The sequence below is a fragment of the Zootoca vivipara genome, chromosome 8 (assembly GCF_965207765.1).
Source record: "Zootoca vivipara chromosome 8, rZooViv2.hap1.1, whole genome shotgun sequence".
Taxonomy (NCBI): domain Eukaryota; kingdom Metazoa; phylum Chordata; class Lepidosauria; order Squamata; family Lacertidae; genus Zootoca; species Zootoca vivipara.
In genome coordinates, this window is record NC_142591.1 from 65,165,735 (window position 1) to 65,187,647 (window position 21,913).

A 21,913-nucleotide genomic window follows, 5' to 3' on the forward strand; every position below is an offset into this window, starting at 1 on the left:
TACATGCACTATCGCCATTCTCATCGCTCATAGCAAAACCAAACACCTTGGAGCATGTGCCGAGTCCTAGTCAAACCTAGCTTCTCATACGCATCTGGGCTTTCTGGCCCATGGCTATTGAGAGCTAAGGTGGTATAGGTGGCTAGAGTGCTGGACCAGGACCTGGGAGACCAGGGTTCAAATCTCCACTCAGCCATGAATTTCACTATTGGGCGAGTCACTCAGCCTCAATCTAACCTACCATGCAGGATTCTTGTGAGGATAAAATGGGAAGGAGGAAAACTATGATATTGAAAGGTGGGATATCAATGTAAAACAAGCAAACACTGTTTCTATTTAGCTCAGTGGTGGAACACCTGCTTTGCATGCAGAAGGTGTCAGGTTCAGTAGACAGCATCTCCAGGTTGGGCTGGGAATCCTCCTCTGCCCGAAATGCAGGAGATCTACTGCCACTCAGGGTAGGTAATACTGAACTAATGAACCATTAGTTTGACTCGGTATAAAGCGACTTCCTTTGTTCCCATCCATATGGATTGTGCATTATTTACTGGTGGTTTTTTTTAATGGTCAACTTTTGAAGTTCAAGACTATACGCTGTAACTTGCTAGTATGAGATGTCCCCAGAAATATGACTTATATTGCCAGCCAAAAACGAGATATCCTGACCTTTTAAAAAATACTCCGTAAAACGAAAGCTGCTCATTTGTGGCCTTCCAGGACTTGCTCCAGCCATGAGCCTTGGCTTGACTTTTCAGCTTCCATTGTGTTTCTGCCTGCCAGTCCTGTTTCTGTTGCAAGGCCTTGAGAAGGTCTTAGAGGACTTGGCAGCATAGCAACATCCCACAAAGTCAACGCTACAGCTCTCTTTCTCTCCAGCTGTAAGGAGAGCTGAAACCATTTCTTTTTTAAAAGGGGGGGGGCTTTTTTTTAAAAAAAACAACATCCATGATCTCGCTCTTTCAATGCTTGAGCAACAAGTTCACAGCAATCAATTTTTTTCCAACATTTGGCTATGTTTCCTCACCTAATCCTAAGTACAGTGGTACCTCTGGTTAAGAACTTAATTCATTCTGGAGGTCCGTTCTTAACCTGAAACTGTTCTTAACCTGAGGTACCACTTTAGCTAATGGGACCTCCCACTGCCGCCACTGCACGATTTCTGTTCTCATCCTGAAGCAAAGTTCTTAACCCGAGGTACTATTTCTGGGTTAGTGGAGTTTGTAACCTGAAGCGTTTGTAACCTGAGGCGTTTGTAACCAGAGGTACCACTGTATCTTAGTTTTCAAGGAAAAGCTGCAGATTCCAGTGAAAGCAGTCTCCAAGGAAGGTTCCTTAGATTAGAGGTGACTTTGTATGTGCCAATGGGATGAAACACAGCCTGCACAACTTCACCTAATACTGCCTTACCCTGGTGGGAGACGGTGCCAACCCCCCTCAATGAAGATGGGAGTGAGAGGATGTGACTGGATTTTGGTGTGACTTTAAAAGCTCAAGACGCTCCCTGTCAGAATACTTAAAGGGTCTGTTATTATCTGTACACGGTAGCGTTTCTTGATAAGCATCACCAAGGTATTGCAATTACGTGATCAAAGTAAGGATGAGACACTTTGGGAACATAACTAGAACTTTACTTATTTACACTTGATGAGGGTTACAGCTTAATGGCTACCCTTTTAAGGCACAACACTTCGTTTTAGACAAACACTTGTTGTTGTTTAGTCGTTTAGTCGTGTCCGACTCTTCGTGACCCCATGGACCATAGCACGCCAGGCACTCCTGTCTTGCACTGCCTCCCGCAGTTTGGTCAAATTCATGTTCGTAGCTTCTAGAACACTGTCCAACCATCTGCTCCCTGGAAGGACAGATCGTGAAGCTGAGGCTCCAATACTTTGGCCACCTCATGAGAAGAGAAGAATCCTTGGAAAAGACCCTGATGTTGGGAAAGATTGAGGGCACTAGGAGAAGGGGACGTCAGAGGACAAGACAAACACTATTTACAGAGATAATCGAGAACTTTCTTAAACTCCTGACTTTGAACCTGTCTCTGAATAGAATAATTCCTCCTACAATGACTATAATTTGTGTCCGTGCTGCCCCTGACATTGCCTGTCACTGAAGTGCTTAATAAACACATATGCCTAACAAGTTTAATTCTCCCACCCACCCATTTGTTAAACTGCACATTATCAGCTTTCCCACTGCAACATTTTCCTGCAACTCCACATTTTGTATCCAACTGCACACTGAGAAAAACAACAACCAATAATACCCTTGCTGCTGCATTCAGGTGTATCAAAGGATGTTGCCCTGTTGCAGACCCTCCAAGTGTCCCTATTTTCCAGGGACAGTCCCAGATTTACAGAAGCCTTCCCAGTTTCTGATTTGATCCTGGAATGTCCTGCTTTTCCGTAGGATGTCCCTATTTCCATCAGAGAAATGTTGGAAGGTATGGAGTTATGCAGCCCCCAAGCCGAGGAGATAAGCAACTACCGTATGCAACCTTTAAAAGACATCTGAAGACAGCCCTATATAGGGAATTTTTTGAATGTTTAATGCTTTTTTATGTTTTTTTCTCAGTGCTATTTTTCTGGAAAAAGAGGTGCTGGAACTCACCATGAACTCACTCTTGTACTCTTATAATGGCCCTCACTAAGAGGTGTTGGAACGGAGGTCCAGTGCATGGGCGTAGGCAGGGGGCAGGGGGGCAATTGCCCCCCCTGGAAGCAGGGGCGCTGGCCAGCCTGCCCCCCGCCGCCACTACTTTTTTTTTTACGCGCCCCGCAGCCAGCCGGGGAGAAGGGAGACGTTCCTTCTAGCAGGCTGGCTGTAAGGTGGGCAGAGCCGCGCACAGCGTTTGGTCAACTTTCCCTCTGCCCGCCCCAGCACAGCCAGCCAGGGAGAAGGGAGACGTTTCGGGCTGATCCTGGTGCCCCCTCGCCCCTGCCGATCACGGAGGGGGAGGAGGGGGTCGGAGCAGCCCGATTTCAGGCTGATCCTGGCGCCCCCTTGCCCCTGCCAATCGCGGAGGGGGAGGAGGGGGTCGGACCAGCCTGATTTTGGGCTGCTCCTGGTGCCCCCTCGCCCCTGCCAGTCTCGGAGGGGGTCGGAGCAGCCCGATTTCGGGCTGATCCTGACGCTACCTCACTCTGCTTCATGGCCCCTCCCCTCCCGTGCCTTGGCCCTGCCCCTGAACGACCATGGCTTGCCTTGCCCCCACCCTAGTTTTGATCCTGGTCCAGTGAGTTCCAGTTGGAAAAAAGCTTGTCTCAGAAACACTGTTTTTTTATTACTGTTACACTACTGCTGCTTTTGCCGCTGCAGGATTAGGGATGGTACAATATCATCTGAGAACAGCGATGCTCTTCTGGTTTCTTTTTCAATTAGTAATGAGATGCTGTTGCATTAAAATAATACACAATGTGAATGTAAGATGGAGAATCTGCAGCTCTCCAAATGCTGTTGGGCTACAACTCCCATCATATCTGACCATTGGCCAGGCTGACCAGGGCTGATGGGAGTTGCAGTCCAACATCGTCTGAAGGGACACAGGTTGCCTATCCCTGTTATAAGATAAGGGACTGATTGCATCAGGGATGGTTCTGCTGAAATAGGAATCCATCTGTGCACCTGGCCAGCTTGTGGGGGAGCCACAAATAATGTTATGCGATGGGTCATCCTGCTAATCTTCTTATAGGCACTATTTATATTATATATGGCATTAAGCACCCCCTTGGAGGCATGCATTAGGACCAAGCTAATTGATATTTATAAAGCACTTTGGAGATCTTGAGCAGGGAGCCACAAGCATTTTGATTCACCCCGGGACCACCTGCCTCGAAAAAGGATGCATTAATTTAAATGCTGCCTGGCCCAGTGCAGCCACCAATCTGATATCACTCCAGGAAATCCACAGAACAGATGCAGCTGTCACATTCAATTTCTCTCTCCCCCCCAAAACACAGAGGACAAGGAACTCCTTGAGGTGGAGCAAAATAAAATAAATGAAAAAGGAGTGTGTTCAAAGCAGGAGCAGAAGGAAACCCCATTGTTTCACTCTAGCAGCTTATGAAGGTACCACCCATGTTGCGAGAGAGAGAGAGAGTGAGTCATTTTTCCTCCCACAGAGCAGAAAAGACCTGGACTCAGCCCCCTCCTCCTCCACTGGATAGCAGTGTGGCATGGTGTCTTCACCTTCCCCACATATGCCTGCATTTTGAAGCAGGGAAACCATTGTCAGATATTCCTTGTCGCAGCTTTTAGAGCTCCCTCATCTTTTCCATGAAATCTGGACGTATCAATCAGTGGCCGCCATGCAGCAGTGCCATACATTCATTCCCCTGCCCACCCATTCAGTTATCAGATTGTCTCTTCTTATCAGTGTGGTGTAGTGGTTCAGAGCGGTAGACTCGTAATCTGGGGAACCGGGTTCGCGTCTCCGCTACTCCACATGCAGCTGCTGGGTGACCTTGGGCTAGTCACACTTCTATGAAGTCTCTCAGCCTCACTCACCTCACAGAGTGTTTGTTGTGGGGGAGGAAGGGAAAGGAGAATGTTAGCCGCTTTGAGACTCCTTAGGGTAGTGATAAAGCGGGATATCAAATCCAAACTACTACTACTACTACTACTACTCCTTCTCTTCTTCTTCTTCTTCTTCTTCTTCTTCTTCTTCTTCTTCTTCTTCTTCTTCTTCTTCTTCTTCTTCTTCTTCTTCTGTAAATAGAGACGGGTTTAGGAGAACACAACCAGTTCAGTCGCACCACCACTGCTGGAAATGCAGGCCTGTGTGCATTTTATCATATGTTCCATGCATCTTTCTCAGCATAGGTCACAGTATTCTCCTCAGCATTTCATTTCAATTAAAAAAGAACTATGAAAGTTACTGGTCCTCATTGTTGCTTAAAATAAACAAATGGAGGGTGATAGCTGCAATCAACTTCTCTGTAGAGGAAAACCTACTGACACGCCTTGTTTGATTATTTCCACATGTGTCCTAGCCATTCCCATGGGGTTTAAGCAGGAATGTTGTTAAAATTAAATAGAAAAGAGGGATTTTATAGTTAATACACAGATGTCCTGGTTATAAACAACAAGGAAGTATTGAGTGGTATCCAACTAACTCATTCCATTGGTGATTGCGGAATGGAAATTCCCCCCTCCACCCTCCATGTGCCTCCTAAATCTGATCTGGTGGTTCCCTCAACACTTTGGAGCAGAATTTAGGAAGCTATGCACATAGGGAGAAGAGGGTGAATTCCATTGCACAATGAGAAATCCTTGTCCTGACTATATGATTTAGTTGGATGCCATCCATTGTTTCTAAAACATCAGAAGCTTTGGTGAAAGTTCCACAAGAGGATATTGTTGGGAATAAAGCAACAACACTTGCACTAAGTTACCAGAACCGGGGGGAGGCATCTCAAATTTCAGTGGTGCCCTGTTCAACGCCAATGTTCTGCACCCCTGATTCTCGCCTTCCATTGTGCATCATATTTGCAGTGCCCTCTGAGGCATCCCTGAGGCTCTGCACCCCAAATCCACCTGTGGGTATGTGATAGGCAGAAGGACAACTTGTGGTTCCTCCTTACTGATTCCGTCTTGAGTAACACTACTTGTAGATTGCTTTTCTCTTCATTCCTGGTACTTCATCAGTATTAGTGTCAGACGCTTCTTTTGTTATCATCATAACCTCTGCAATGGCCAGATGTGCTTTGATTGCCAGGAGTAACAAATCTTAAATTCATTTACACTTCCAACTAGCAGTCTTACGAGACTCTTTGTTTCTGCACCCCGTTGCTATATACACCAACAGGAATTTCATTTTAGTATTCAACTGATCAGTGGAACTCACAGCTGCGAGAGGTGGAAAAACCCATTTTCAGATCAAGCAAGCTGGGGAAAGGGAAATTGCTACATGATTGATGAAGAGCAAGCTTCAAACTTAAGGCCTGCAGTAATGGAGTATTCTGAAACACACTCCACAGCTCAGCTGGAAAAACTGCACACAAGGAGATCACATTGCAGGGATGGGAAACAATTGCTTTGTTCGAGACTGCAGTAAAGAATAACTCTCTGAAGTTGCCTTTATTGTACTCGCACTGTGTTAGCATTTCTATAGCAACTGCATGCTTGCATCTGTCTGATTCCTTCCTTTCTTCTCAAAGAAAGCAAAAGGTGAATTCAGCAGCAAAGTTTTACTGCTTAATTAGAAAGATGTGTCTGAACCAACAGGTGTGCATTGAAGTCTGACTCCAAGGACCGGTTACGTGGACATTATGGTGCAAAGCATATGAAGTTTGTGCTATCGGGAGAATAAGGCAGATTGCAGCAAGGTTTAGAGACCTATTCTTGAATGCAATTCAGGTTTACAGTGCAAAAAGCTCTATATGATTACAAGAGCACGTTATAAGAGCATTGTGGATAATGTAGTGTCCACACTGACCGCCAGTGGCTCTTCAGGATTTCAGACAGGTTTATCTTCCAGCCCTGCCTGGAGTTGCTTAGGATTGAACCTGAAACCTTCGGCATGTGAAGCAGGTGATCTCACTGAACTCTCAGTGGACTATATTACAGGAAGTGCAAGACAGCCTCTCGTGCATTGTGGATTTCTGAGCGGATACTTAAAGAGGCCTTTCATGGGCATCACAGGAAGTATTAGCAGGTCCATTGGCACCTGAGGTCTTAGTGACCTGGGAGAGCTAGAGTGAGCATCAGCACAGAGTGTGCCTGGTTGTTGTGCTCAATGCCATCAGATTATACAATCTGATTCTCTCCCCCGGGGATAATTAGGATAGAATATTCTTCATCACCACTTGTTCTTCTTTTCCCATCGCCAGCTAGAATTATCTCGCTATGGATTGAAATAGATTGAAACTAGAAAAACAAAGCTGTCATACCCACAATATGCAATTAAGACATTTCTAGGTAAAGACCAAAAATTCCCTCTGCTATTTAACACTCTTCTGGATTTAGAAACTGATGCTCATGTCAAAAATATGAAGAGAGAAATGAGAAGTCAGCTCGGCTATTCCTCCCGGAGTGAAGGGTGTGAATTAGCTTGGGTATTTTTTTTTCACAGTTACAGAGAACAACTTGCACGTCCCAATCCTCCCTCTGCCCCCACAACTGCATTTTTTGAGCGACAGAGGCATGTTCAGCGCACAAGAGCAAAAAGAGAATCCCAGTGAAGAATCTTCGTGCTTTATGAACTTTATTGTAATGTCGATTGTAATCTTCTTGCTATAATGAATTTTTTAAAAGCCTAAATGGGGCTGTAGTAGTGCTGTAGCAATAACATGCCACCACAGCAATTATTGTTGCTTCTATTTGATTCCACCCCCTAAAGGAATTTCAGTGGCTGCACACTAATAAATTATTTGACATTACCATGATCCTATTGACTAAAATCAACACAGTAGTAATGGGGGAATCTGTGGTCCTCCAGATGTTGCTGGACTCCAGCTCCTGCCGTCTGTCCATAATGACTGAGGCAACATCTGGAGGGCCATTGCTGCTCTATGGGGTTGCTGGTCCCTGTCACAGAGGATGCAATACAGGCCCAGGCAGGTAGGTATTGAGTATGTTTAACAGTACCAGAGGCACCATCTTCTCAAGTCTTGACATTGTCTGCACAACGTCATGAGGGGCAAGGGGGTGTTGCCGAAAGCCCTCTGAACTTTGAGGGGGCCTAGTCCCCTAAAAAAACACATGGGGAGCAAAACTGCATTGGCCCCTAGGAGCTGGCGCATATGAACAGTACACGTGCAGAAGTCTCTGTGGAAGCATATTATTATTATTATTATTATTATTATTATTATTATTATTATTACAAATGTATAATTGTCCCCAAATCAGGATGGTGACTGCAAGAAGGAGCTCATGGCTAGAGCTATTCAGCAACCCTTTCAGAAGAAGAAATTCTGCTCCTGTAAAGAGGGCCTGTCAATTGTTTTCTCTCTGGGAGCAGCTCAGCAATCATCATTGCCGATGTGCCACACTTATGGGCATTCTACCAGCTACAGATTGGGTTGTCCTTGTGTAGGGCATGCCTGACCTATTCTCTCATATGCTGGTAAGTGCCACTTTGGGGAATGTTTGCAATTCAGGTCCAAATCCTCACCAAAGTTTCTGTTGACGATAGTAAGGCATACTGAATATATAAAAACCCAAAATGTCAAACTTGTCATCGTCCCCGTCAAAGTGCACTGGGTGTCTAAGGTCTAGTCTAGTGATTCAAACTGCTACATCTGATCAGAATAAGAAAGAAGAAAAAGTAGGCAGAGGCCTTAGACACACTAATGAATAATAGAGTTTTAACGCCTTGTATACAGTATCACTTTAAGGCTATTAAAAGTATTTCAAACCTGCCTACCAGGAGTGATGGAAGGACCTCCACCCATTCTCTCCGTTTCTTATTTATCCAATCTTAAATTCAGCTATTCTCATTTCTACATCAATGTGCAAATTTCTTTTTTAAAATCCTCCTGAAATTTCTTCAGCATTTTAGTGTGACTTTCTGTTTGTACACTGTTCTGACTAATACACATGTTTTTGCAAGCAATTTCTCTAAATATAATGCATTTTGCTTGCTGTTTTCACTAATATATTGATTTATTTTTTTTGCACTCCTTCCCCTAATATGCACATTTTTGTGAACAATGGTTGGTTGGCGAACAGCACAGCAGATTTCAGATAAGTGAAAATTTCAAAGGATGGCTGCATTTCGGTTCTCATATAGTTTCAGAAAGTGTGAATCTGATAAATCCAGCTTTAAGTGTGAACCAAATCAGTTTTCTCCCACATCCCCCATCACCTGCAACTCCCATCAACCCTGACCATTAGTCAGTGTGGCCAGGGCTGATGGGACTTGGAGTCCAGCAACATCTGGAAGGTACCACATTGGCTGCCACTGGACTAGACAGACCTGGGTTCAAATTCCGACTCAGCCATAAAACTAGCACACAAGGTGACCCGGAACCAGCAGCTATCTTTCAGCCTAGTCTAGCTGATAGGTTTGTTGTTTAGATAAAAGCAGGGACTATTTATGTTGCTCTGACCTTGGAAGAGGGGCAGATTAAAAATGCAATCAATAAATGCAAAATGCTCCACTGAAGATCATCGCTTCCCCCCCCCCAACAGGTGTTCTCAGACTACCCCAGTGAGCTCTAAGATGAGAAACATTTGTTCATTCCTCTCCAGTTGCACAAACACAAACACTTTGATTGCCAGAACTTTCGACAGTGAGCCCAGGAAGGGACCTGCCAAGGCAAATGCATCTGGATTGTAACCACATGGACTCATGGAGCGCTTACAGCTCAGGGGCTCTTAAGTAGGAGAATCGGCATAGTAATGAACCTGTTTTCCAAAAAGAAAGCCGTGAGGATAGCTGGGGGCAAGCTCCATTGAACTCAATGGGACTTGCTTCTGAGCTAACTGTAAGAGATTAGCCCAGTGGACCACAGCATTATTGGTCCGGGTAAGGAGAAGGGGACTTGGGTGGCGCTGTGGGTTAAACCACAGAGCCTAGGGCTTGCTAATTAGAAGGTCGGCGGTTCAAATCCCCGCGACAGGATGAGCTCCCGTTGCTGGGTGGTCCCAGCTCCTGCCAACCTGTTGTTGTTTAGTCGTTTAGTCGTGTCCGACTCTTCGTGACCCCATGGACCATAGCACGCCAGGCACTCCTGTCTTGCACTGCCTCCCGTAGTTTGGTCAAACTCATGTTCGTAGCTTCGAGAACACTGTCCAACCATCTTGTCCTCTGTCGTCCCCTTCTCCTAGTGCCCTCAATCTTTCCCAACATCAGGGTCTTTTCCAAGGATTCTTCTCTTCTCATGAGGTGGCCAAAGTATTGGAGCCTCAGCTTCACGATCTGTCCTTCCAGGGAGCACTCAGGGCTGATTTCCTTAAGAATTGATAGGTTTGATCTTCTAGCAGTCCATGGGACTCTCAAGAGTCTCCTCCAGCACCATAATTCAAAAGCATCAATTCTTCGGCGATCAGCCTTCTTTATGGTCCAGCTCTCACTTCCATACATCACTACTGGGAAAACCAACCTAGCAGTTCGAAAGCACATCAAAGTGCAAGTAGATAAATAGGTACCACTACAGCGGGAAGGTAAATGGTGTTTCCGTGCGCTGCTCTGGTTCGCCAGAAGCGGCTTAGTCATGCTGGCCACATGACCTGTGAGCTGTATGTCGGCTCCCTCGGCCAATAACGCGAGATGAACGCTGCAACCCCAGAGTCGGTCACGACTGGACCTAATGGTCAGGGGTCCCTTTACCTTTACCTTTAAGGAGAATAGGAAAGTGTGGGGAGGGGAAGAGGGGGGCAGACTACTGAGCAATTTCCAGTGTAAGTATGACTGTTGAAAGTAAGCTTTCCCATTCCTGCTGCACAATCAGTGTATCAGTCTGATCTCCCTAATGTGCATTCTGCTCGTGAAGGACAGAAAAGAGATATGACTCATGGCCGGAGTAGATGCACAAAGAAAGGTCACTGTACGTCTAGATAATTTACAAAGAAGATATGAGTCTGCTCTGATACACGCAAACAATTTCACCAACTTTATCCGAATAAACACAAGGCACCAGGGTGATTGCAGGCAGGGCTGAGCCACATGCATTGCTTGCCCCACCCTCGGTTTGTTTGTTTGTTTGTTTGTTTGTTTGTTTGTTTAGGGAGTGATGCCCCACCCCTCAGTGAACTTCCCAGGATAGCTTACAAAAATCTCTTAACAGAATAAAACAAATTAAAACATACGGAAATGTACGAAAGCCACAGTGTACAAGCCAAGATAAAAGGAATCAATCTGCATTGAAAACCCTGAGAAAGCAAAAAATGAAGTATATTCCTGGTGGTGAAATGACAGACAGTCAGGTTGTGTATCCACAGCAGTGACCAGAGGAGGAATGACCGCTGGGAGGAGTGCGAAGAGAAGAAATGCCCTGGTGCATTTGCAGCAGCACAACCGGACACCTTCATCTGCCCCAGCTGCAACAAAACATGCCTCTCCTGTATCGGTCTCTGCAGCCACAGCAGGTACTGTGACCTTCCAACAGTTTACCTTTACCCCCAAAGGCACATCCAAGAACAAACCTTCCTAGGGAGAGCATTCCACAATCAGGGTGCCACCACTGAGAAGGTCACCTTCTTCCCCTGGTATGCTCACTTCTTCCTCTGTACACATAGCATATGGGGTATGGGCATTCACATATCATACTAAAGAGGTCACATTCCGGACTATATCTGTATTGGGGTTGTGGGGGAGATTATGTGTGCTTTTATTGTTAAATCGTGTCAGGATGTTTTAGGGGAAATGACTCATAAATAAACAGTGTGTGTGTTTGTGTGTGTGTGTGTGTGTGTGTGTTTTAAGGAATGCACACACCTCTACCTCCAGCATGAAATGTTTCCAGAGGGGTAACCCCACAAGTCTCTTGCAAGTCTCTTGCAGCAAAAACAACAAAGGTGATGTACTTGATCCAGCTGTGCACTTTTTATGTTCTATTGTGCATCTGGTGAGATGTTAAACCAAGGTGACATCCACACAAAACATTAAAAGAAGATGACTTCCCTCTCAAAGAATCTCAGAAACTGGAGTTTGTTAAGGCCGCTGGATATTGTAGCTCTGCAAGGGATAAACTGCAGCTCCCAAAATTATTGGGGGTGAGCCATGTGCTTTAAATGTCTGGTGTGTAACTAGCCAAATAATCTTGTCTCACCTTCAAAGCTAGCACTATGTTTATAGCATAAGCCTTCAGTAACTACACCCCTCTTCCTGTGAGGCATTGGGTAGGGTCCTCCTTTGTCAGGCAGATGGGCAGAAATTGTGTGGCAGACAGAAATTCAACTGATTAAGCCTTTTCTGGTATGGAAATACAGTGATGGAAAACGCTTATTTTGTTTGTCAGACATCTTATTACACATGTGTGGTCCCCAATCTATTATGGGATCTTCCATCCCACCTGTAAAAAAAAGTACACACATGCACACATGACCTGAAGTGTATGCAAATTTTATGCAAATTTATACCCTCTTTTGCAACTGAGGCACAGAAACTAATCCATATACTAGGTCCAGAAAATCTTTGACTTTTACCCCAAAATCCTGCCCTAGCAACACTGCTGATCCTGGTCCATGACAATTTTCTGCTAAAATTACTCTCTTCTGGGTGGTTTTTTTGGGGGGGAGAGTGGTATGACAGCTGTTTCTCCAACATAAAGCTTATGCACTCATGTTTAAACAAGTTTGTCCCTCATTTCACTTGTGAACAATATTCACCCTGTTAAGGCAAGAAAGGCCACAGATCTATAATCAAATTCTAGACAACAAAATTATTACCACTAATGATCTGTGTAAGCCGACTCTGTGAAAATGCCTTATAATTCTATTAATGTGAAAAGCAGTCGTTAGCAATTTCTACTATTAACATATCAATGAGCCTGGAGACTTGCTTTCTCAAGGAAGGGACATACCGTAGTACTAGATGGTGGACATGGCCCAACATATTCTGCCGAATCAAAGAACAGAGTAGTTTAGCCTTCTTCCCCAACCTGGTACTGTACAGATGTTGAACTACAACTCCCATCAACCCTGTCCCTGATCATTGGTCATGCTACTGGGGCTGATGGGAATTGGAGTCCAAAACATCTGAATGGTGTCAAGCAGAGGAAAGGTGGTCTAGTCCAACCTTTGCCAACCTGGCACCCTCCAGATGTTTGGGAGAACAGCTCCCATCATGCTGGCTGTGGTTGATCGGAGCTGTTGTTGTTGTTGTTGTTGTTGTTGTTGTTGTTGTTGTTGTTATGGTGCAGCTGAACCTCACTTTTCAGCCAAAAAGGTACCCAGAGTGGCTTACATACCACCAATGACAGCAAGACAGTTCCTGCTCACAGGCTTACAATCTAAAACGAATGACACACATGGGGAAAGGGGCAGGAAGGGAAGAGTGGGAGGGAATAAGAACTCAAACCTCAGTTCTTAAGCAGGCAGAGTTCAGAGTGCCTGGTGGAGCTGGTTTGTCACAGCAGAACTGCTGGAGTGAGCCCTGTTTCCCATGTGGTGGCATTTTCTATGGAATGTTTTTTGTAATCCAAAGCATCCTGAGGGCACCAGATAGGCAATGACTGGTCTAATGCGACACCCTTGCAACAGTGACCAGACAAGCATCTCTGAGAAGCTTAAACCTTCCCAGTTGTGTGTCTCAAAAACATCTGTGATTGGCATAGGCTGCCTCTGAACCTGGAGGTCAGACACTTTCTCCGCTTGATATGCAGCATCACCACCTCACCCACAGACACCTGAACATCTGGCTGAACATCTGGTGGTACTGTGATGGCTTACACACACACAGAGAGAGAAATGAATAGGAATGCACAAGGATTGTGAGAACAGCGAACTCACTGGAGGTGCCTGAAGAAGAGGGAGAACCATTAGCCGTTGTGAACCAGCTGTCAATCCGTTTCGGCAAGGGTCCATTTCTGAAAACGGACGAGACGCTCGCGGATCTCCCTGCTAAGACGGGAAAGCATTGCATTGCAAAGCAGGGAATCTCTGGGCGCGGAAGCGTGACTCGCTGGCTCTGGGGCGTCAGCGCGATGGGCTCGATCGCCACTGAGGGCAAGAGAGCTTCCGCTCGTCGGGCTGTGATGGAAGCATTGCTCATGACAGATACTCTTATCTGTAAAGAAGGAGGCTGGCATGTGTGGCAGAGCTGTGTGTAGGTGGAGGAGAGGAAAGACACCCCCATCCCTACACTCCTCAGGCAGGAATCAGTTCTCCTCGCACAGGAACGGACTGGCTGCCTTGCCTGCCCGCGTCCTATTTTCCACCACCATGGATGCCCGCAGGCGACGGGTCTTCTGTCGGTCAGCTCGCCAACACAACACGCCCATTCCCTGCCTGCGCTCAGATCGAGTGAGCGCTCAACAGACAGCGTCGCCCCGTTGCTAGCGGTGCCAATCGCAGCCCCGTCCCTTCCCGTGGCCCAAGAGCACGATGTATTTGCGAACTTCGACCTTTAGAGCAAAAAAGGTGTAGGGGAAGCGGGATGTATTGTGGATTATGATTATGATGACTATTAGCAAGCTGCACGGGAATGTGGGGTTAGGGGAGACAGGTAGGTAGGTGGGTGGTGGTTGCAGTCGCTCTAGAGCGATCGGTCCCATTCAGTCCCAAAACACGGAGCCAGGCTAGTTTTTGTGCACGCGGAGCCCCTGCAAAAACCGCCTTCCACAAGAGAAGGTGTGCGTGGAGCGCATCCCTCTGTATATCCCCTCCTCAGGTATCTCTCAGTTGCAGCCCGATCGGAGGAAGAAGCAGGCGGCGCCCACCTTGGGTGGGGGTGCGGGGAGGCTTTCAATGGAAAGTGAGGGGGGGATGCCGGTGGTCGCCATGACTGCTGCTGCAGCTGCTGCTGCCGCCGCCGCCGCCGCCTTCAACTGAGTCGGGAGGCGCGGCTGGAGAGGAGCTGTCCCTTCAGCACCACGGCGCCGCGGCTTCGCTCTTGGTAGTAGCTCAACTCTCGGGCGGTGTAGGCGCTCCAGGTTGTAAGCGAAGCCCGCTGACACCTTCTCCGGGAAAGGGGCTGTCTGCTTACTTCCATCACACAAAAGGTTAGGCGGCGGATCGGTTCCTGGAGCCAAGACATCTTCAGCCTGGATGAAGGACCCCGCCCCAGCGATGGTCGAGAGGTGCTGGGGGAAGTTTCACGCTCCAAAACGGGGTCGCAGCAGCAACAGCAGCTCTTGAGGTAAACGGGGGTATCAGTATTTAAACGGTGGGGGTTCCTATTTTGGTCGAACCTGGGGGGTTGGCCGTTGGAAACCACTGTCTCTCCTCGCCCTTTGTTATGATGGAGAGCGAGAGAGACCTACACGCTTACTGAGAGGTACCTGGGAGGTAAAGAGAAGGCAGCAATAGAGACTTGCCTTCACTCCACTCGCCAGCGCTACAGACTTTGGGGGAAGACGCCTGTTAGTCTGTCACCTAGAACTGTTTTGGCTGCCCATCCAACCATTAAAATCCATGCCCTATTTCCAGCAGCTTCACTCTTGCTAAAGGAGGGGCTGTGGCAGTCAAGGGCTATGCATGGTATTGTGCCAGTTACAGCATTGCCAGAGGATGTGCACAGAAAGAAAAAGAGGGGAAAGGGCCAAGGAAGCACATTTGTGGATTTAGCACACATTAAGCGATCCCCTCATCGGTAGTGAAGAACAAAAGCTACACTTTAAAGAACGGAGCCTCTTTGTGGTAATCTGTTAATATGTGTGGGGTGCTTTGGGTGTAAGTCTATTATGACCCAAATTAAGCACAAAAGAGTGGGGGTGGGAAGAATTAAGAACCCACTCACTACTGGATAACACTGAATGCCTCCTTTAATTATTCCATAGGTCTTCTCTCCCTGCCCCATATAGATTTGGAAGACACTCACTATGACAGGGCTGAGTCTGAGGGATTTATCAGAGGCTGATTTTGAAGACAGTGAAATCAGCATCAATGTCGGAGGCTTTAAGAAAAAGATGAGATCCAACACATTGTTGAGATTCCCTGAAACAAGGCTGGGTAAACTGCTGAGCTGCAATTCAAAGGAGTCGATTCTAGAGCTTTGTGATGATTACGACGACACTAAGAATGAGTTCTACTTTGACAGGAACCCTGAACTTTTCCCTTATGTGTTGCATTTTTATAACACTGGAAAGCTGCATGTGATGGGTGAGCTCTGCGTGTTTTCCTTCAGTCAGGAAATCGAATATTGGGGAATCAATGAATTCTTTATTGATTCTTGCTGCAGTTACAGCTACCATGGGAGGAAAATGGAACCAGACCAAGAAAAATGGGACGATCACAGTGATCAGGAAAGCACCACATCTTCCTTTGATGAGATCTTGGCCTTCTACAATGATGCTGCTAAGTTTGACAAGCAACCCTTTGGGAAAGTCAGGCGGCAGCTGTGGTTAGCTTTAGACAACCCTGGCTACTCTGTCTTGAGCCGAATATTCAGTGTTCTCTCCATCGTGGTTGTTCTTGGATCCATAGTAACCATGTGCCTCAACAGCCTCTCAGACTTTCAGATTGTTAAGAGCAATGGGAACTCTGAGGAAGACCCTCGATTTGAAATTGTGGAACATTTCGGTATTGCGTGGTTCACTTTTGAGCTGGTGGCAAGGTTTGCCGTGGCCCCAGACTTCTTGAAGTTTTTTAAGCATGCACTCAATCTAATTGACCTAATGTCCATCCTTCCATTTTATATCACTTTAATTGTTAACTTGGTGGTGGAAAGTAGCCCTGCTTTAGCTAATTTGGGTAGAGTAGCCCAAGTCCTGAGACTGATGAGGATATTCCGTATCTTAAAACTTGCACGGCACTCAACAGGCCTTAGATCTCTTGGAGCCACCCTCAAGTATAGTTACAAGGAGGTAGGGCTTCTCCTGCTGTACCTGTCTGTTGGAATCTCTATATTCTCTGTAGTGGCTTACACAATTGAAAAAGAGGAAAACAGGGCCCTGGAGACCATCCCTGCTTGCTGGTGGTGGGCTACAGTTAGCATGACCACAGTTGGTTATGGAGATGTTGTCCCAGTGACCATGGCAGGCAGGCTGACAGCTTCTGCATGCATCCTAGCTGGCATCTTGGTAGTGGTCCTTCCTATCACACTCATCTTCAACAAGTTCTCCCACTTTTACAGGCGCCAAAAGCAGCTAGAAAGTGCCATGAGGAGTTGTGATTTTGGGGATGGGATGACAGTTGTCCCTTCTGTCAACTTAAGGGACTACTATGCCTACAAAGTTAAATCTCTTATGGCCAGTCTCACAAACATGAGCAGGAGCACCCCAAGTGAACTAAGTCTGAATGATTCACTGCATTAGTCTCTGGTTCTAAGACCAGTTTGCATGATGGAAAACCAAGAGCTGTATTTATGTGTGTTGTTTTTCCTCACCCCAGCATCTAATATCATCAATTAAGCACCATGGGCAAGTCTACATAACCATTCTCCCTCCACCACCATCCTTTTTTGGCAGTAATCTTTCAGTAGCAATTCATATGCACTTCAGTCTTGTGAATGGTTCACCATACATTCGGATTTAGAGACAACATGCATTTTGAAGTTTGTTTAGCTTGCAATTGGAAGTGTGTTGAATCCATCAGAAAGCCATGGTGCTCATAAATACCAACACATGCAAAGGGCCTCCTAATGGGAAAAATGGTTGTGGGAATCCACTTACTTTGGCAATTGTGAAGAATATAAAGTTCACTTACAAAACGATATGTCTAGCTACATAGAAACAGCCTCCTGGTTTTTCTATGCAGCTGTATTTGTCTCCATGACATTTAGTGCTGGTGATGTTGAGCTTCTTTGTCATATGCATATTTTGCTTTGGAAGTCCTTGTGAGAGAACCGAAAAGAATATCTCCAGGAAGACTACAGAAACAAATCACCTGCAAAGCTGGAAATGTGGCTATCCCAGTTCCATGCACGCTTGTGATACATCAAAAAGGCCACATAGTTAAATCACTCCTTTGTTTAAGACCACTATAAAGCTGCTATAACACCCAGATTGCATTTCCTAAACCACTTGCCGCCATCATACTTTGCTAGTTAATTGAGAATTCACTTGGGGAATCACTGCCCGTTTATGAGAAGTAAAGCTGTTGTAACCATAATTGTGCAGCTTCAATTGAGTTTGATTATTCTGAAGAAATGGGAAGCAATTGTCAGCAACTCCTACCCTAAATTGTGAGAGAATATTGGGAGAGAGTGACAGAATGTTGGGGATCGATCAATAAATAGACAGAATGATTTCCAAGACCATCCAGTAAGTGCATATTTTTATTTCTTCCGAGTGTCATTGATAAGACTCTCGTTCACAGGAACTGATCTGTGATGACAGATTTCAGAAAGTTATCTCCCATCAGCTCCTGCTCCTGAAACATGCATTAGGCCACCCTCTCAAAAAGAGCCTTAAAAAGAAAGAAAGAAAATACCCACTTTTGTGCTGAAGGAAAGATTTAAGGCCTAATCTTCCTAGACATCAGAAACTGATATCAACTCTTAATCTTTAATGCTCAGAATATACATCTCTCTCTCTCTCTCTCTCTCTCACACACACACACACACACACACACACACACACACACACACACACACTGTCTGAGCTAAGGGATCAATGTAGACACATTAGAAGATATTCTTACAGCTGACTAGTAAAGAGAAATACAGAAAATCCAGTGGTAAAGGCAGCAATGTAATATGCAAGCTGACAACTTGACTGGCTTTAAAATAGATTAGACAAATTCATGGAGGATAATGTTATCAGTGGCTACTAGCTATACCCTGCTTCCACAGTGTATTGTGGACACAATTCTCTGCTTTCACAGTGGGGAGTATATACTTCTGAATACCAGTTCCTAGAAACCACAGAAGCAGAGAGTGCTCTTGAACTTAGGTCCTTCTTGTTGGTTTCCCACAGGCGTTTGGTGGTCAACCATTGTGAGAACAGGATGCTGGACTAGATGGGCAATTGGCCTGATTAAGCAGGCTGTTCTTATGCTCTTTGTTTCTGAGGGGGAGCCACAGGTTCCAATGAGAAGGATGGAGAGGACACATTATGTTTTAACATTTGAATGGGAGGCCATTTCCTTTGTTGTTGTTGTTGCTTAGTCGTGTCTGACTCTTTGTGACGCCATGCACAAGGGCACGCCAGGCACTCCTGTCTTCCACTGCCTCCCGTTTGGTCAGACTCATGTTGGCAGCTTCGAGAACACTGTCCAACCATCCTGTCCTCTGTCCTTGTGCCCTACATCTTTCCCAACATCAGGGTCTTTTCCAGGGAGTCTTCTCTTCTCATGAGGTCGCCAAAGTATTGGAGCCTCAGCTTCAGGATCTGTCCTTCCAGGGAGCACTCAGGGCTGATTTCCTTAAGAATGGATAGGTTTTATCTTCTTGAAGTCCATGGGACTCTCAAGAGTCTCCTCCAGCACCATAATTCAAAAGCATCAATTCTTCGGCAATCAGCCTTCTTTATGGTCCAGCTCTCACTTCCATACATCACTACTGGAAAAACCATAGCTTTAACTATACGGACCTTTGTCGGCAAGGTGATGCCTCTGCTTTTTAAGATGCTGTCTAGGTTTGTCATTGCTTTTCTCCCAAGAAGCAGGTGTCTTTTAATTTCGTGACTGCTGTCACCATCTGCAGTGATCATGGAACCCAAGAAAGTAAAATCTCTCACTGCCTCCATTTCTTCCCCTTCTATTTGCCAGGAGGTGATGGGACCAGTGGCCATGATCTTGGTATTTTTGATGTTGAGCTTCAGACCACATTTTGAGCTCTCCTCTTTCACCTTTATTAAAAGGTTCTTTAATTCCTCCTCACTTTCTGCCATCAAGGTTGTGTCATCAGCATATCTGAGGTTGTTGATATTTCTTCCGGCAATCTTAATTCCGGTTTGGGATTCATCCAGTCCAGCCTTTCGCATGATGAATTCTGCATATAAGTTAAATAAGCAGGGAGATAATATACAGCCTTGTCGTACTCCTTTTCCAATTTTGAACCAATCAGTTATTCCATATCCAGTTCTTAGGCCATTTCCTAAGGCGACCTAAATTCACGTTCAGGAGGCTTACTATGAAACAAATAAACCATACCCATAAAGAGAGCACAGTTCTTTACATCTCTACTCATATGTAACAGCCACTGAGTTCAATGGGGCTTGTTTCCAGGTAAGTGGTTATAGGACTGTAGCCTCAAACAATTATCTCAAGCAAGGGTTCCCAAACTGTTGTCTATGGACCACCACTGGTCCACAAAGTGCATTCAGGTGACCCACAGTAAAAATACAATAAAAAAATCATACAGCATCTAACACAGAACATTACAATTTCTACAACTGGCAGAAAAACAATTGACTGGTCATCCAAGACCAGGCGTCTGCAACCTTTTCTTCCTGTGGGCCAGAGGATTCCCACGGACTATCATCCCTGGGCCAGACATGGGCCGTACAGGCACAGAAGCCATTTCCGGTGGCACTGCGGACATTTTGGAAATGGGCAGCGCAGCACCAGAAATCGCTTCTGTGCATGTCCGCGGCTGCGCAGAAGCAATTTCCGGTGCTGGCTGCCCATTCCCAAAATCTCCGCAGTGGCAGAAATCGCTTCTGTGGGTGCGCAGAAGCGATTCCGGGAACTGCTTGACGAGTCCCCGCACCGTGCTGCGCCAGTTTACCGTAGTGCGCGGGGGACTTCCCGAGCAGGCGGCTTGGTACACTGGCCCATGGGTCGGAGGTTGCTGATGCCTGTCCAAGACCCTCAGCATTTTACAAGTGGTCCAGGGGGCAGGGGGGAATTGGGAAAACCACTGATCTAAAAATTCTGGTTGAAGGAACCTAACTGATCCCTTAGGGGAGGCGGTTCCACACTACAGTTTCATAATATATATGTGGGCCAGTCCTACCATTAGACAAAGTGAGTCAAATACCTCAGGTGGCAGGTGCTCCCAGCCATTTTCCTCTGCTAGAGGTCAAAGCAGCATGTGCTCCATGGTTTGTCTTGCCGCTGCCACCAGCCTCTTAGAGGATATGGAGGATGCTATAAGCTTACCGATGATGAAACAAAATTCAAGCACCTGTTGAGCCAGCTTTTGTAGAAGGAAAGGAGAGGGGAAACCATCTTGTCCTTTACCTCAGGCAGTAAAATACTTTGGGCCAGCCCTGCACATACACAAGGCTAAAGAGACGTTGGCACTACCCTTTGAGTCCATGCTTTCACCAACCCAGAAGTTCATTTCCAAGTTGAAAAATGCTGTGGCCTTCTCAACTGGTGGCCCTCTCTCAGTTTGCGACAGCATTCAAACCATATTAGATCAGCATTCAACTAGATTGAAAGTTGTTTGTATTGTATCCTGGAGTCTGGGTCGTCTCAGAGAATGTTGAATGCTAAATCTCTAACTCTATACATGGAAATAAGTCTCACTGATTTCAGCAAGACTTATTTCTACATCATGCACACATCCCCAATCTGGGGGATAAATTCTACTGCACACATACACACTTCCAAAATATCCCCCAACTCTGAAGTGACTCTTACCAACATGTGTAATTCTGGGTACTTATCCGGATCCTTGCAGAGCTTTGGATCATGGTGCAAGATTAGGCAGCTCTCATATTTAAGAACTTGTGTGAAAAGGACTTGGTCACTACTCCTGGTTACTCCTATTTCTGATCAGGTACAGAAGTGTGGTGTGATTTACCCTCCTATGTGGCAGGGCCATAGAGTCTGCCAGTTTACCAAATGGTTTTCATGAACATTATGGTGAGGCTACTACTTGTTAAATGATTGTGTGTATTCATGCAAATGAATGGTCCTACTTGTGATTTATTGGATTTAGTGTTTTGATAGGTAGCACATAGAGAGCTGCCTTGGACCACGTCAAACCACATGCCCTTCCAGCTCAGTATTTGTCTACTCTGACTGGCAGTGGTTCTCCAGGGTCTCAGGGAAAGGTATTTCCATCAGGTGCTGCCTGGTTCTTTTAAAAATGGAAATGCCAGAGATTGAACCTGGGACTCTCTGCATGCCAATCGTGTGCTCTAAGGATCTCTCCTTATTTATGCCTCTGTATTAAAAGTCAATACGTTCATCAAACTAGAAAGACTTGCATTATTTACAAATTTAAATCTTTCTCAAGCCATGTCCTCAGAAGAAAAATGTGAGTGAGAGATCTGGGTGAAATAATTGAGGGTGTCAGGAATTATCCTGAGGCAGCTGGAGGTTAAATGAGAAGGTTGTGTTTCTGATTTGATTTTTTTTTAAAGAAATCCTAATCCCATTTTACCACTGCTGAAGGGTTGAATTCAAAGTGGAAATAAATAGTACAGAAGGTAGAGTTTTAGTACAGTATATATGGGTTATATACTGACCA

The 21,913-nt window shown here is 45.7% G+C and overlaps 1 protein-coding gene across 1 annotated transcript; it reads left to right on the forward strand.

Annotated features, from left to right (window-relative positions):
• Window positions 1–15,424: 15,424 nt before the first annotated feature.
• On the forward strand, window positions 15,425–21,632 carry KCNS2 (potassium voltage-gated channel modifier subfamily S member 2). Its single transcript, XM_035125977.3, has one exon. The coding sequence runs from the start codon at window positions 15,429–15,431 to the stop codon at window positions 16,860–16,862; it is 1,434 nt and encodes a 477-aa protein (XP_034981868.1). The 5' UTR covers window positions 15,425–15,428; the 3' UTR covers window positions 16,863–21,632.
• The last annotated feature ends 281 nt before the right edge of the window (window positions 21,633–21,913 follow it).

Coding starts and splice junctions, on each gene's coding strand:
- KCNS2 (XM_035125977.3), top strand. CDS start 15,429: ATGACAGGGCTGAGTCTGAGGGATTTATCAGAGGCTGATTTTGAAGAC.